This window comes from Xenopus laevis, chromosome 8S (genome assembly GCF_017654675.1).
Source record: "Xenopus laevis strain J_2021 chromosome 8S, Xenopus_laevis_v10.1, whole genome shotgun sequence".
Lineage (NCBI taxonomy): Eukaryota > Metazoa > Chordata > Amphibia > Anura > Pipidae > Xenopus > Xenopus laevis.
Window position 1 is genome coordinate 32,933,302 of NC_054386.1, and position 16,138 is coordinate 32,949,439.

The following is a 16,138-nucleotide window of genomic DNA, read 5'->3' on the forward strand; positions in this document are numbered from 1 at the left end:
GAAAATAGTGACTGTCTATGGCATATAACAGCAGCCCCTCTGGCATTTGCCAGAATCCACAGATTGTCAGTCCAGGTCTGGTAAAGAGGATGCAATACAACACAGAGGCAACAAAAAGTATGTATTGTATTGCGAAAGGGAGGCGTGCCCCAGAAACATTGAAATAAGATGGAATCAAAATACAGGGTTGATCCCTGCTTGCACATGTTGTTGTCATTTTTATACAGATATCACTAGAAACTGGTGCTGAACCCTACCTAACCAAGCAGAAGGATTCGTGGAGGACAAGGGGTGCTGGTGATGTTGTACAAGTCTACCTCCAGCTACAACCCACACCCAATTTTAGCTTCAGCTCCAAGTTTACTGAAACAGAGCCCAGTTCTACACTGAGAATGAAAACAAGCCTGGCATTTCAGGTAGACAGAGGCCCAAAAAATCCACATGGAGGGCCAAAATTCCACATTGAGGACCAAAAAGTCCACACAGAGCACCAAACAGCCCCCCACCAGTCCTATAAATAGTTATTGTCTATGGTAACTTAGGGCAGCCCCTTTGGCATTTACCAGAACCCACAGATTGAATGCCTCACATGACAAGACAAAAGACTTGAGTGTCTCATAACTATGCTGGCAGCCTTGGAAATAACACAGGAGGCCGGGTGCCATGGGGGGGGGGGCGCATGGCCGGTCGCATATCATTTTGAACTTAGTAGTTCCACCACTTGTTCTGAACTACAACCTCCCAGAGTCCATACTAAAATATGTTGAGTTCTTATTTCCATAAACTGGAGGGCTGCCAATTGAAAGCACTGGAGGTTTTTGTGATACCCCACCCTTGTCTTAATTTTAAGAGCTTTAAGCAGATCACCCAAAGAAACCCAAACTATAAAACAAAATAACAGGTGACACAATTCAGCACACAGGAACAAAATAAAAAAGGTGCAACTACATCTTCCTCCTCCTAGGATTGGCTGCTTGCAACCTGACAACTGCAGACAAATATACGGCTACCTTCTTTCATCCCTGAAATTCACTTAATATAATCTGTATCTCCTGGTCAGCTGACCAACCCTCTGCCACAAATTAACTGTATAATTAATTACTCATTGATATCTAGTATTACAAATAACATTAAAGCATTTGTCAAGCTTTTGTCTTGCAATAAATTCAGTTCAATACATAGAAACATAAGAGGAGTTTTAAGCAACAAAAACAAATGCACATTGCATGATCTGGATTTGATAGATCATAGATCCCTACGCAAACTGTGACACGCCTTATAAAAACTATATTGTGACAAATATTCTGCTCTTTAGCAGGCTAGAACAAGCAATTGTTCTGCATGCCTGGTCAGTAAATAAATTACTTGATTACTAGACTTAGATTATATAACTATTTTATAAGTTATTATAGTCATTAATAGGGAAAGCTTTTGTTTTTCTTTTTTATAGAAAAGGTGTGAGTGGTACACAACAGTTTATTAACTACATACAGGTATGGGATCTCTTATCTGGAAACCCATTATCCAGAAAGTTTCGAAATTATGGAAAGGCCACTCCATTTTATCCAAATAATCCACATTTTAAAAAATATTTTTTTTCTTTAATAGTAAAACAGTAACTTGTTCTTGATATAATTAATCCTTATTGGAAGAAGAACCTGCCTATTGGGTTTATTATCCAAATTACAGAAAGATCTGTTATCTGGAAAGCCCAAGGCCCAGAGCATTCTGGATAACAGGTCCCATGCCTGTACAACTCCCAGCATTCTTTAAGTAAATGTTATCAGCAATTTGTTGGGACTTACAAGTCAGAAGGCAGACACTAGATAAAATGTAATTAATAAATGATGGATAAATGCAGATAAAAGAAAAGACTAGAGACAAATACTAAAATCCCATAGTAGACGCTAGATATAAATAGATAGAGATAGGCAAGCACAGGGTAGAATAAAGTCAGATGCAGCTAAGTGTATAGATAGAAGAATAAATAACACAGCTAGAGGATGAACACATTACACATACACAGATTTGCAGACAGAGACGTAAGGGGAGCCATATACAGTACCTACTGGGGAGTCAGAAGATGGGGAGCATCCCCAGTCCCAAACAGTAGGACAGTAGGTTAGGGGAGTGGGAGTAGCTGGCAGGTTCCTGTTTCCTGCCGGAATGTTCCCTCCCTCCCCCCGTATTCGAGTGGCCACAGGAAGTCACCATGTCGAGTGCGCACAAGAGCAAGTAAGACAGCTCTGAGCTCCCGTCTCCTGTACCGGCTTGGGGGGGGGGGGTATTTCGGGGGTAAATAGAAGTGGTGTTTGTTTTGCACAAGCGGTATGTAGTCCGTAGTCATTTGTCTGGTACCCGGACACTGTGTCAGTCACAGGGATAAGTTAACAAATGGCTGTGCTGGGCTGCCTCAGGTATTGCCATTACTGGGAGATAAACCAGGGAGCTCCCTGAGGATGTAGGTGCGAGGTCAGTAGGGTAAGTGAGTATCATTGCTGGAGTGTCAGTAGGGTAAGTGAGTATCATTGCTGGAGTGTCAGTAGGGTAAGTGAGTATCATTGCTGGAGTGTCAGTAGGGTAAGTGAGTATCATTGCTGGAGTGTCAGTAGGGTAAGTGAGTATCATTGCTGGAGGGTTAGTAGGGTAAGTGAGTATCATTGCTGGAGTGTCAGTAGGGTAAGTGAGTATCATTGCTGGAGGGTCAGTAGGGTAAGTGAGTATCATTGCTGGAGGGTCAGTAGGGTAAGTGAGTATCATTGCTGGAGTGTCAGTAGGGTAAGTGAGTATCATTGCTGGAGGGTTAGTAGGGTAAGTGAGTATCATTGCTGAGGCATCAGTAGGGTAAGTGAGTATCATTGCTGAGGGGTCAGTAGGGTAAATGAGTATCATTGCTGGAGGGTCAGTAGGGTAAGTGAGTATCATTGCTGGGGGGTCAGTAGGGTAAGTGAGTATCATTGCTGGAGGGTCAGTAGGGTAAGTGAGTATCATTGCTGGAGGGTCAGTAGGGTAAGTGAGTATCATTGCTGGAGTGTCAGTAGGGTAAGTGAGTATCATTGCTGGAGGGTCAGTAGGGTAAGTGAGTATCATTGCTGGAGTGTCAGTAGGGTAAGTGAGTATCATTGCTGGAGTGTCAGTAGGGTAAGTGAGTATCATTGCTGGAGGGTCAGTAGGGTAAGTGAGTATCATTGCTGGAGTGTCAGTAGGGTAAGTGAGTATCATTGCTGGAGGGTCAGTAGGGTAAGTGAGTATCATTGCTGGAGGGTCAGTAGGGTAAGTGAGTATCATTGCTGGAGGGTCAGTAGGGTAAGTGAGTATCATTGCTGGAGTGTCAGTAGGGTAAGTGAGTATCATTGCTGGAGTGTCAGTAGGGTAAGTGAGTATCATTGCTGGAGGGTCAGTAGGGTAAGTGAGTATCATTGCTGGAGTGTCAGTAGGGTAAGTGAGTATCATTGCTGGAGTGTCAGTAGGGTAAGTGAGTATCATTGCTGGAGTGTCAGTAGGGTAAGTGAGTATCATTGCTGGAGGGTCAGTAGGGTAAGTGAGTATCATTGCTGGAGTGTCAGTAGGGTAAGTGAGTATCATTGCTGGAGTGTCAGTAGGGTAAGTGAGTATCATTGCTGGAGGGTCAGTAGGGTAAGTGAGTATCATTGCTGGAGGGTTAGTAGGGTAAGTGAGTATCATTGCTGGAGTGTCAGTAGGGTAAGTGAGTATCATTGCTGGAGGGTCAGTAGGGTAAGTGAGTATCATTGCTGGAGGGTTAGTAGGGTAAGTGAGTATCATTGCTGGAGTGTCAGTAGGGTAAGTGAGTATCATTGCTGGAGGGTTAGTAGGGTAAGTGAGTATCATTGCTGGAGTGTCAGTAGGGTAAGTGAGTATCATTGCTGGAGTGTCAGTAGGGTAAGTGAGTATCATTGCTGGAGGGTTAGTAGGGTAAGTGAGTATCATTGCTGAGGCATCAGTAGGGTAAGTGAGTATCATTGCTGAGGGGTCAGTAGGGTAAATGAGTATCATTGCTGGAGGGTCAGTAGGGTAAGTGAGTATCATTGCTGGGGGGTCAGTAGGGTAAGTGAGTATCATTGCTGGGGGGTCAGTAGGGTAAGTGAGTATAATTGCTGGAGGGTAATAAAGTATAATTGCTGTGGGGTCAGTAGTTTTAGTGAGTTCCATTGCTCGGAGTTGAAAACCAGTATTTTCGGGAAGGGGGATGAGTAGGGATGAGTATTACTGTGGGGATATAATCTTGAGATGCTGAGATGAGACCCTCAAGTGATATTTGTTTTTGTGCTATAATGAGATATGTGTGAGAAACTGTGTGTGAGCTGTTGATAAATGGTACAGATCCTTACTGAGCTGCAAGGGTTATTGGAGTAAATAAACAACAGCTGGCTTGTGAGCCTTGATTGGGTGACCAGAGTTAGTATCATAAGAATGTGAGCACGTATATGTAGGCATTCTAAGCCTGGTGCCCAGTGCAGTGCCCACGTATACACAACACTTCGATATGCCCTGCACAGCTACAGGCAACCCCAGCCTTACTGTAAGCACAGCCCCTGCACATGATGGGAGAGATAATTGTACAGCAGCAGGGAGGAGGCTTCCTAAATCCCAGCACACAGGATGTGGCTCTGATAGTCAGGGCTGTCATCAGAAATCGCTGGGCCCCATACGAAAAAATTCCTGGGCCCCCTGGGCTGCACCCACCACAAGCCCCACCTACAGGTCCGCCCTCCCCACCCCACAGGTCCACCACACACTAAAAAAAAAACATTGGTTGCTATGGTTCCCACATTAATAAAAAAAATATTGGTGATCAGGGCCCCCCCATTGAAAAAAACATTTGTGGTCAGGGTTCCCCCATTAAAAAAAACATTTGTGGTCAGGGCCCCCCATGAAAAAATATTGGTGGCTAGGACACCAGATGGGGATATAAGAAAATTGGTGGCCAGGGCCCCCTTAAATGTCCATGTAAAAAAACTGCCCTGCTGATAGTACAGTAGTATCACATGACTTGTTGGTTGTTGCACACATCGCAATATCAGGTGCCGCTCTCATTGCAGAATTGCAGAATTCCAGAGCATTATAAGTGAGTCACAAATCAACCTGAAAGTGCTGCGAGAGCTCTGCTTCAACGGTAAGCTCTGTTTCAACGGTGAGCTCTGCCCCTGCCCTCCTGCAGAGCATCATGCTTTAGCTTCCACTTGCCTCTTCTGTTTTCTTTTCAGCAGCCGCGCAAGCTTCCTCCTTGTAATTGGTTTAATTTGTGAGGCATTAACTGGTATGGAAAGCAGTTGTAATTAGGGACTTTCTGGAACCTGTTATCCATGTCCATTAAGCAGGTCTGTTGTTTGTGGCGTAAAACTCCCAGCAGCTAACCAGTGACCCAGCACACTTGAGAAAGGGGGTTGATCCTCTGAAACGTTGCGTGAGATCCAAATAAATCACAAATTGCAATCACATTTTGCTGGGTGATTGTCTTTTGATTAGTATGATGTATATGCAATAGTGGAGCAGCGAAGTTCCCAGATAGAGCACCACACAAGTGTATCCACGGAATTTGTGTTTGAATTAACGGCTAACCAGTGATTGGCCTACCACCTAAGCGGGGAGTCTAAGCCATGCTTCCACTTCCCTTTGCATTCACATTCATCTCCTGAATATTTAATATAAAACAGTAGATTCTATTACATTGTATTAATTTATCTCACTGTCTTAAAGGGGTGCTTCACCTTTAGTATGTTATCAAATGGTCAGTTCTAAGCAACTTTTCAATTGGTCTTCATTATTTTTTTAAAGTTTTTTCAATTATTTGGCTTCTTCCGACTCTTTGCAGCACTCAAATGGGGGTCACTGTAAGGCTACAAATTTATCATTATTGCTATGTTTATTACACAGCTTTCTATTCAGGCCGCTCCTATTCATACTCCAGTCTCTTATTCAAATCAATGCATGGTTGCTTGGGTAATTTAAACTCTAGCAACCAGATTGCTGACATTGCAAACTGGATTGTGTACCTTGATGCCTTAAACTGATATGTTGTGGTCCTGCGTGACCAACTGCACTTTTTATCACCAATGCCTACATTGTCTGTTGTTAAGTGTGTTGTTTGTTTCAAAACGGAAAAATAAAAACCTTTTAAAAAAAAAATAGATAGGCTGTGCAAAATCAAAAATGTTTCTAATATAGTTAGTTAGCCAAAAATGTCATCTATAAACACTGGAGTGACTGGATGTCTAACTTAATAGCCAGAACACTACTTCCTGCTTTGCAGCTCTCTTGGTTTACACTTATTGGTTACCAGGCAGTTAACAATCAGTGGAAACCAAGAGAGCTGCAAAGCAGGAAGTAGTGTTCTGGCTATTACCGTATATACTCGAGTATAAGCCGACCCGAGTATAAGCCGAGGTACCTAATTTTACCTACGAAAACTGGGAAAACTTATTGACTCTAGTATAAGCCTAGACACAACTACAGCCCTGTCTCCCAGCAGCGCACATTCTGCCAAAGCGACCCCCCCCAGCGATCAACCGGACTTCTTTGCAAAGTTGATGGTGACAGAGAATTGCCAAACGGATTACTGTGTGCATTGTCCCACTGTCCCACTACCATGTGCAGAGGGTGCTGTTTGATATTGCCATCACTGTTAATCTTTCGTATAACCAACAGAGGGTGCTGTGTGATATTGCAGTCACTGTTATTCTTTCATATAACCAACAGAGGGTGCTGTGTGATATTGCAGTCACTGTTAATCTTTCATATAACCAACAGAGGGCACTGTGTGATATTGCAGTCACTGTTATTCTTCCATATAACCAACAGATGGCGCTGTGTGATATTGCAGTCACTGTTATTCTTTCATATAACCAACAGAGGGTGCTGTGTGATATTGCAGTCACTGTTATTCTTTAATATAACCAACAGAGGGCGCACTGTTATTCTTTCATACAACCAACAGATGTTGCTCTGTGATATTGCAGTCACTGTTAATCTTTCATATAACCAACAGAGGGCGCACTGTTATTCTTTCATACAACCAACAGATGGCGCTGTGTGATATTGCAGTCACTGTTATTCTTTCATATAACCAACAGATGGCGCTGTGTGATATTGCAGTCACTGTTATTCTTTCATATAACCAACAGAGGGCGCACTGTTATTCTTTCATATAACCAACAGAGGGCATTGTAGGATATTGCAGTCTCTCCCCAAGTGTACTGTTGGTATAGGAATGATTAAAAGTGACTGCAATCTCAGCTACTCGGGTTGGGTACCGCTGACCCGAGTATAAGCCGAGGTAGACTTTTTCAGCACATTTTGGATGCTGAAAAACTCGGTTTATACTCGGGTATATACGGGGTATGTTACACATCCAGTCCCTCCAGCCTTTATACATTACATTTTTTGCTAACTAACTATATTAGAAACATATTTTGCACAGCCTATCTATTTACCCAGTTTTTATTTTTGCAATGACTTGATAGGGGCAGGGGAGGGAATTTTTGGGGGAGTATTCTTAAATACTGATTTTCTGTAAAGTGTAAAGTGATTTGAGAGCTTATCACCCAGTTGAAGGCCATGGCTGTCTGCCATCAGGATTTATGGGCATCATGCTACTAAGTTTTCAGGGTCCTCTCCCTCAAGTGAGTTATTAACCCATTGGTTGCTTGGGCCCCTGGAGAGATGACCAGTCAAACAAGCAGAAAGGGGCCCTGATGGAAAAAAAAATTGGCTTCATGGTTATCACAGTAACTTATTATACTAAAAAAAACAAACAAAACATCCTTGATTCATCCAAACTCTGCCCCTTCACGACCTGGAAATCACTATTGTAAGTTTTAACCCAACTGGTGATGTCACTGCCTGAGAAAAAAGGAGTCTGGGCAGCTTAATAGACTTTTCAGCAATGTAAACCTTAAAAGTAGTGTTATTCAACCTAAGAGCCATCTGCTATACCTGACTGCCCTACTCTCTTGTCGGAGAACCACTGCCTTCAGCATTAATTTTAACGCTTAAAAAGTATCAATGCTCCTTGGGTATTATTATTTTCTACTATGGTTATCTGACACACAGTCATCTTCTCATCAGTGAAACATATGCACATTTCCTGCGAGTGATGATTATCCAGCCAGGGATCGCCAAAGTCAAATTTGGAGTGTCCAGAGAAGATGTTACTTTGGAAGATCATGTGAGAGAGTGGTTTGGAGGGAGTGGCTTTGTTTGGATATGTCCAGCCCAAAACCACTGTAAGTTTTATTCTATATATTTTACAGCCCCTGAATCCCAAGCCAGACAGTCAGTGGAACACGTACTTCAAAGATAATGAGGTGCTCCTGCAGATAGATAAGGACGTCAGGTAACCAAGACTCATTGGCAATAAAGATCCCCATAACCATACAGAGGCACGACACAGAGACCAAGCTAAATGGAACATGTGCTGTTCCTGTATAATTTTCTTTTAGAGGAAATTTGAAGGGGTAGTTCACCTTTAAATTAACTTTCAGTATATTGCAGATGAAGATATTGCAATTGGCCTTCATTTTTTTTTAATATAAATTATTTAGCCTTTCAGCAGTTCTCTAGTTTGGAAATTCAGTATCTATCTTATGTCCATGGCATGAATGAAATTGTTGGGCTAACAACTGTAAACTGGTTTGAATGAGAGACTGGAATATGAACAGTAGAGGGCGTGAACTGACAGATAAAAGATGGTAAAAAAAATTGTCAAAATGACTAGCAGGTGGCACTGTTGCATTTCCAAAATCTCAGAGATTATTTTGATGTTGTGGCTCGTGTTATATCTATTTATATCTATTTAGATAAAAGCAGCTGCTGTGGGACTGGATTGAATCTGTGTTTTTTTATCCATTCAGGAGACTCTGCCCTGATTTCTCCTTTTTCTTAAACCCCACGGATTACCCCTGCCATTTGATCATGGACCTGGAAAACGAGTACGAGACTCTTCGGAAGCGTGTGGAACAGACCACTCTGAAGTCTCGGACTGTAGCGCGAAACCGAAGCGGCGTCACTAACGTATGTACTAATCTAGATCTTTGTCTGTTTAAACTTGTTTGCCTGATAAGATTGGCGTAGGCAGTTGCTGCAGCTCAGCACCATTTCTATATCAGCAGTTTTGACATTTTTAGTGGTGGTTCTGCTTGCATAAATGATTTAAAATATATATAATGCTTTAAATTACCCCAATTCACTCCTATGCTAAAAGCCTGCACCCTGGTGGGGCTGGTGGTTATAGCTCTGAAATGCATTAGCTAGCATTTGAAGCAATAGTCCCCTAACCTGATCAGACCTAAAAGCCTTTTCCTTATTTCATGTACCTTCTCATTTTCTCTATTCAGGTAAGCTCTCCATTGAAATCCTCCGCTTCCAATTCACTGGGAGACTACGATCCCCTTCCTAACGGCAGCGAGGCTCACTGGGAGGTGGTGGAAAGGATCCTCTTTATTTACGCCAAGCTGAACCCTGGTATTGCTTACGTCCAAGGCATGAATGAAATAGTTGGGCCTATTTACTACACTTTTGCGACTAACCCAAACAGTGACTGGAAAGGTGAGATAAAAAACATTGCTGTGGGGTGGGGGTGGCATGAGGGATGGGATGCCATATTTTAAAACTGCCTTTTACAAATGATTTATTGCTGCAATTATTTTCATTGCACAAGTCCACCTACCCCTCTCTGACTACATCAATGACTCCCTTGGGAGGTATAGCACTAGGAGCGTGCCACAGCACCAAGTCAGCTTGCTTTTTCTCAGCTATCACTGCCAGCGAGCATTAGCACTCTACATACTGAGGTCAGACATGGTGGTCTCCAATCCTGCTGCTCTGCATTCACAGCCATTTTATTTTTCGTTCAGCCAAATGACTCAAGTTGGTTTTCCACTTGGATATTCCAATAACTCATGTCCGATACAACTGCCAACATCATTGACTCACATATAACTTGCTGTGGCGAATCCTGATTTATACAATGAGTATTTGTTGCTTTAAAGGAAACGTTCAGTGTACAAATAAAAACTGGACAAATAGATAGGCTGTGCAAAATAAAAAATGTTTCTAATATAGTTAGTTAGCCAAAAATGGAATGAATATAAAGGCTGGAGGAAGTGGATGTCTAACCTAACAGAACAGAAGAAATCCAATATACTGCAGCACACTGTAATTTGTGTAAAATTTGAAAGTGTACTTTATTGGCTCAAATACGAGCAGACATGTGGCAACGTTTCGGGCCTCGCAGGACCCTTTCTCAAGGCTTGAGAAAGGGTCCTGCGAGGCCCGAAACGTTGCCACATGTCTGCTCGTATTTGAGCCAATAAAGTACACTTTCAAATTTTACACAAATTACAGTGTGCTGCAGTATATTGGATTTCTACAATTGAGGTTTGGATCCGTGGCAGGTGTGATCGAATACTGCTAGAAGCACCTGATCCGAAAGGATATATTGTCTGAGGTGAGCACTCCATTTTTGTGTGGAATAACCTAACAGAACAGAACACTACTTCCTGCTTTTCAGATCTCTGAGTTAGTCAGCAAATTGAAGGGGGGCCACATGGCACATAACTATTCAGTGAGTTTGCAATTGATCCTCAGCATGCAGCTCAGATTCAAAAGCAAACAGTTATGGCCCATGTGCCCCCCCCCCCTCAAGTCACTGATTGGTTACTGCTTGACAACCAGGGTAACCAGTTATTGGAAACCAAGAGCGCTGAAAAGCAGGAAGTTGTGTTCTGTTATTTTAGAAATCCAGTCACTCAAGCCTTTATACATTACATTTTTGGCTAACTATATTAGAAAAACATTTTATTTTGCACAGCCTATCTATTTACCCAGTTTTTATTTTTATACTGAACAATTCCTTTAAATTTTAGTAGACCTCTTGGTTTGTTGGTCGTATGACCCATCATGTTCCTGTTCTGTACCTGCCCACAGAGCATGCAGAGGCAGACACTTTCTTCTGCTTTACCAACCTGATGGCTGAAATCCGAGACAATTTCATTAAGAGTCTGGATGACTCCCAGTGTGGCATAACCTCCAAAATGGAGAGTGTTTACTCCACCCTGAAGGAGGAGGATGAGGAGCTTTACCTGAAACTGGTGAGAAGGTCTTTGCTGCATATTTTGGAAGGGCATAGTGTTTAAAAATGCTAGACTGGAACATTAATGTCTGCTAACAAGGAGCAGATGACACTAGCACTCTTTCATGGCAGTTCATGATGAAAAATAAAGTATAACCACTGCAATTTAAAGCTTGGTGGAAAGTGAAGTTGCCTGAAGGAGGAGGAGTGATGCTGCTGGCTGACATTCCTGCTGTAAGCCATCTTTTTGCAGTAGTCTTTGGTTGAATTAATGTTTTTAGCTGCCACTTTGCCAGGGTTACCAAATGAGTGGCTGAACGTGGGAGCTAGTGAAATACCTGCAGCTACAGACAGAACACACTGAACTGTGTTGTTCTTGGATGATGGGAGGTCTCTGTCCATCTGCCCTTGTATAAGCACCTCCATGCTGACTAGTTATTCCTTTGGTACAAATAACTTGCTGAACTTGACTTATTTACTTACTTTTATATCTTCCCCTCTAGCAAGAGCAGAACATCAAACCACAGTTCTTTGCTTTCCGCTGGCTGACACTGCTCCTCTCCCAGGAGTTTGTGCTTCCAGACGTCATTCGGATCTGGGATTCACTCTTCGCAGATGAGAAGAGATTTGATTTCCTTCTCATGGTATCTTGTGCTATGCTGATGTAAGTGATACAGTAAGGATCTCATGGTGCTGCTGGTGTAGCATTATATTTCCCTCATGTCTGGGGGAGACACAGAAACAGTGGAATAAAGTGGTCTCTTCCACCAGGAGGCAGGAAACTGCAGTGATGTCAAATTGTTACTCCCTCCCCTTTTACCAACTACACAACAAAATATGGTTGGGCAGTATGGTGCCCAACTATTGTTTCATGTGTGTCACATTGTTGACCTGTTATCTAGAATGCTTAGGACCTGGGTTTTTTTTGGATAGGGGGTTTCTGGATAATGGATCTTTCTGTAATTTGGATCTTCATACCTTAAGTCTACTTGAAAATCATGAAAACATTAAATAAACCCAATAGGATGGTTTTGATTCCAATAAGGATTAATTATATCTTAGTTTTGATTAAGTGCAAGTTACTGTATTATTATTAAAGAGAAAAAGAAAATAATTTTTAAAAACTTATTTGGATATTATTATTTGGATAAAATGAAGTCTATGGGAAACAGTCTTTCCGTAATTCGGAGGTATAAAGCAGATTTGGTAAAGACTTCCCTTGTGTTCTCACTGTGTTTTGGTTCATCATACAGAGCCAGGTAGCGCCACACGTCCTTGACTTCACAAATCACGACATCATTTTGGAGAACCGTTTCAGCGAAACTGTGATCCTTTATTAAATAAGTTGCACTACATGTTTTGTTACATCTCTGGACATGTTACATGTCCAGAGATCCTTCCTTAGGTGCTTGTGCAAAACCCAAATGAGTGTTATATTTAGTTAATCCATTCAAAATGGATTAAATAAATACTGGATTTTACAAAAAATACTCTTCGTGGTGCTCCATGCTTTGCAGATGAACCCTCACCAACTAGTCAGACATTTGTTTTAATTCTTCTTATTGTAGTAAATAACATCATCAATTGATATAACAGCCTGAGGCTAATGGTTCACAGTCTTCTCTCTATTTTTGTCACAGAGTCTTCTCTCTATTTTTGTCACTTCCCTGTAATACATTACTGTGGTTCTCTTTCAGACTAATCCGGAATCAGTTACTTGAAGGAGACTTCACAATAAACATGAGGCTGTTACAAGTGAGTAACTCAGCACCCTGCACCAAAGGCTTTATGGCTTATCCGTGTGATCTGCTGATTGATGCCAGTTTCCTTTTGTCTCTGTAGGATTACCCGCTGCCTAATGGGGATGTTCTACCGATACTGAAAAAAGCAAAAGAATTGCAGGACTCTAAATAAAATAGTAAGATACTGCTTCAATACTTCCTAAGGGACATCTGTTCCATGGGTATTCACCCTGCCTGGTAGGCAGTTGCCGGACTGGCATGCGGCCTGAACTATGATGGACACAGAAATCTGGACACTAAATGACTAACTGGCTTATGATCAGAGCCATTCTGCACTAAAGGGACAAGCAGTGACCAACACAGCAAGAGAGGACTTTCTTCTGCACTAGTGGGAGTGTGGGGGGGGGAGTCTAGGCCAAGATCAAAATAGGCCCTGGCATTTCAGGTACACAAAGGTCCAGACAGGCCACACAGCAGCCCAAACAACCCCCACCAGCCCAATATATAGTGACTGTCTATGGCAACTTACAGCAGGCCCTCTGGCATTTGCCAGAACCTACAGATTGCCAGTCCGGGCCTGGAGTTGGGACCAAAATCATGTCCTTGGGAGCTGCAGCATTGCTTCAGGCATGTGCCCCTTTCTGCACCACAAGAAGTCTCATGGCTGCTGAGCACCTATATGTTGGCCTTGTCATGGTCATCTATGTATTCCAGAAGCATTACTGGATCTTCAAGCATGGAAGGAGCTCCTGGGCAAAACCTGATCCGTACTCGCACTCCTCTTCTAGACTGTTAGAGACACACTGTAGCATATCTCAGTTGAAAGCTGCTCCTGGTGTCTCTTGATATTGCCTGTGTTAAATACAAGTTCCACTGTTATGTTTCAGTACTTTGTATATGTTTCCTTTTGTTCCGAAGCATTATACTGGGATCTCTGTGTGTTTTATCCGTTCTGTATAAAGAAAACCATCCTCAGTCATACTGACTTTAGCAAACTCAGCTGCAGCATAATCTGATTGGGCAGTTCCCAACATGCTTCTGCTGTCAGCCTCTCCGCAAAATGTCTCATACTTGTGTAAGGTATTGTCATAGCTGCCATATTGCTACTCCTTGTGTAGATGCAGCGGTTGTAATCTGGCTCGCCTACTGGGACAAGAACCCCAGCACCCCACCCCCCGTTCATGTCCCAGTAGAGCTTTCTGGATAACCCTGTTTTATCTGACAGTATCCGTCTACCCTGTTGCCTCTATATGGCTAATGCTATTCTATTCAAGGCAGCAGGTGGTTGTGCTAATAGAATTAAGAATTAAGTATTAAGAAATTAAAAAGTTCTACAGCATGTCAAATTTCCAATCTGTGTCCCACCAGTTGTGAGCTGCTGTGTAGCAATGGGGAAAATGAAAAAGAAAAAGGCTATATGACACAGGTTAAACAGTGGATAATATCATCATCTGCAGTGTAACCTGAGCCTTTTCTCTTTTGAATGGCTGCCCCATTGCTACACAGCATCTTATTTATATAAAAAATAGTAGTGTTTCTGAAGCAAACACAGCAGTTTTACCAGTGCAGGGCAACACTGCATTATATTTTTATTACTTTAAAAACACTTTCATTTTTTTATTTTACACATCCTTTAAAAGGGACCTAGAGATAAAACATATTACTAAACTGTTAATGTGACTGATAAGTCACACAACTGGTAAACAAAGTGTTTTCTAAATAAACAGAACACTCAGTGTTTGAAATTGTATTGGCAGATGTTTTAGCTTTCATACCCTCCCAAGAAAAGGAGCTACTCCTGCTGTCAAAATGTAAGGTTTATCCTTAAGACCGCTACTTAAGTAACCAGTTCAAATCAAGGCTCTTAACCACGGTATCAGCCCAATTTGGGCCAAATCGTGTCCAAAGATGCTCATTTGCTCAGCCATCAATGAGACCAAAGTTGCACAGATAAGTCCCATCTGTAACACACAAAAGTTAATTTAAAGGTAAATTTCCTATTTTAATGTCCTACTTTAAAACTTTACAACCAATAAACCATTTATTCTGATTGGTGGCCAGAACAAAAACACCTAGCAGACATGGCAATCAGCAAGGACCCTCCTCCAGCCCGAGCTGATTCTCCTAGTCCTGCTGCAACCACCACTTTCCCTTTATTTGCAGCATAGTAAACGCCTTTCAGACAGATGGACACCAAGGTTGTTTAATTTTTGTAAGAAATCCTGTTGTTTCTTTGTGACATTTCCTGGTTTCAGGTGCAATTAACTCTTTGCAAGCCTCTGCCCTGTTAGAGTTAATTTATTTTCCAGGGATGTCCAATCTGCAGCTCTAGGGCTGCTGAGAATTGTCATTTAGAAATAGCTGGAAAACCACACAATTCGACTTTCCTGGTGTTTTCCAAGTCTAAAGAAAATGGTACCAAGCTTTATTTTAAAACCTTATACTTTTAATTATATAAATGTTACCTTGTTTTATTTCTGGGATATAAAACAAGGAGATGAAGAATGACAAGATATCAGGCCTCCAGCTGTTAGGGACTACTAATCTCAGCATCCTCAGGCAGCAGTTTATGGGCACAGAGTCACATATGTCACAAAACAGATTATTTTTAATTTCAGAGTAAACAAAATACTCCAGTACAATCAGGTCTAGTGAGTGTTAAGCTGGCCATAGACGCAAAGATCCGATCGGACTTCCCCATCTCTACTAACCATTCCGCTCAAATAAAGTAGAAAAGAACAGATGAGCCGATGTTCTGCTCCTGAGAGCAATCGTACGAAATTTATGTCGGACCAAAGCTAGTGATAGTCTCCCACTCAAAATCGTATGATTGGCAATACATGCAGAGATATAATCGGCAGCCAATGGAAATCTTTTAACCTGTCCGATCGACCAAACGACCGATCTCCATGGGACGAAAAATGTAGGGTCTGAAAATCGTACAAATCCTCGATTCATACAATCAAATCGTTGCATCTATGGCCAGCTTTAAAATGGGGTTGGCAGAGGCCTCTCCTGAATGTTTGATTATGTGGATTTCATTTGTTTCAATAAATGTAGTATTTCTTTGCAATGTGTGTTTGTCTTCGCCAGTTTCCCAGGATTCCTTTTGTTCAGCATACAATCAACATAAAACTTTAAACATACATGAACACCACTAAGTGGGTCTTTTCCTGTAGGTCTTCATAGGGCCTAAATATTGGAAGCAAAACCAGCCAGTTGGGTTTATTTAATGTATACATGATTTTCTAGTAGACTTTAGGTATAAAGATCCAAATTATGGAAAGATTCCGGAAAACCCCAGGTC

The 16,138-nt window shown here is 41.9% G+C and overlaps 2 protein-coding genes across 6 annotated transcripts in view; one reads left to right on the forward strand and one right to left on the reverse strand.

Annotated features, from left to right (window-relative positions):
- Positions 1-2,108, reverse strand: part of zer1.S (zyg-11 related, cell cycle regulator S homeolog) — a gene marked incomplete at its 5' end in the record, with an annotated part of 21,577 nt that extends 19,469 nt beyond the window's left edge. The window contains 1 exon segment of the mRNA NM_001086500.1: positions 2,066-2,108.
- tbc1d13.S (TBC1 domain family member 13 S homeolog) lies at positions 2,084-14,579 on the forward strand. Of its 5 annotated transcripts, XM_041575169.1 has the most exons (10): positions 2,084-2,235; positions 5,061-5,134; positions 8,086-8,185; positions 8,271-8,353; positions 8,871-9,030; positions 9,354-9,564; positions 10,945-11,108; positions 11,593-11,753; positions 12,787-12,844; positions 12,932-14,579. In XM_041575169.1, the coding sequence occupies exons 3-10, from the start codon at positions 8,114-8,116 to the stop codon at positions 13,001-13,003; spliced, it is 981 nt and encodes a 326-aa protein (XP_041431103.1). In that variant the 5' UTR covers positions 2,084-2,235; positions 5,061-5,134; positions 8,086-8,113; the 3' UTR covers positions 13,004-14,579. The 5 variants fall into 5 exon arrangements, with proteins under 5 accessions (XP_041431103.1, XP_041431105.1, XP_018088164.1 ...); XM_041575171.1 differs by lacking the exon at positions 8,271-8,353 and having other exon boundaries at positions 2,089-2,235; positions 8,086-8,243; XM_018232673.2 differs by lacking the exon at positions 5,061-5,134 and having other exon boundaries at positions 2,108-2,235.
- The last annotated feature ends 1,559 nt before the right edge of the window (positions 14,580-16,138 follow it).

Coding starts and splice junctions, on each gene's coding strand:
- tbc1d13.S (XM_018232673.2), top strand. CDS start 2,213: ATGTCGAGTGCGCACAAGAGCAA. Junction 2,236..8,085: donor TCGAGTGCGCACAAGAGCAA/GTAAGACAGCTC, acceptor TCTTCTCATCAG/TGAAACATATGCACATTTCC. Junction 11,109..11,592: donor AGGAGCTTTACCTGAAACTG/GTGAGAAGGTCT, acceptor CTTCCCCTCTAG/CAAGAGCAGAACATCAAACC.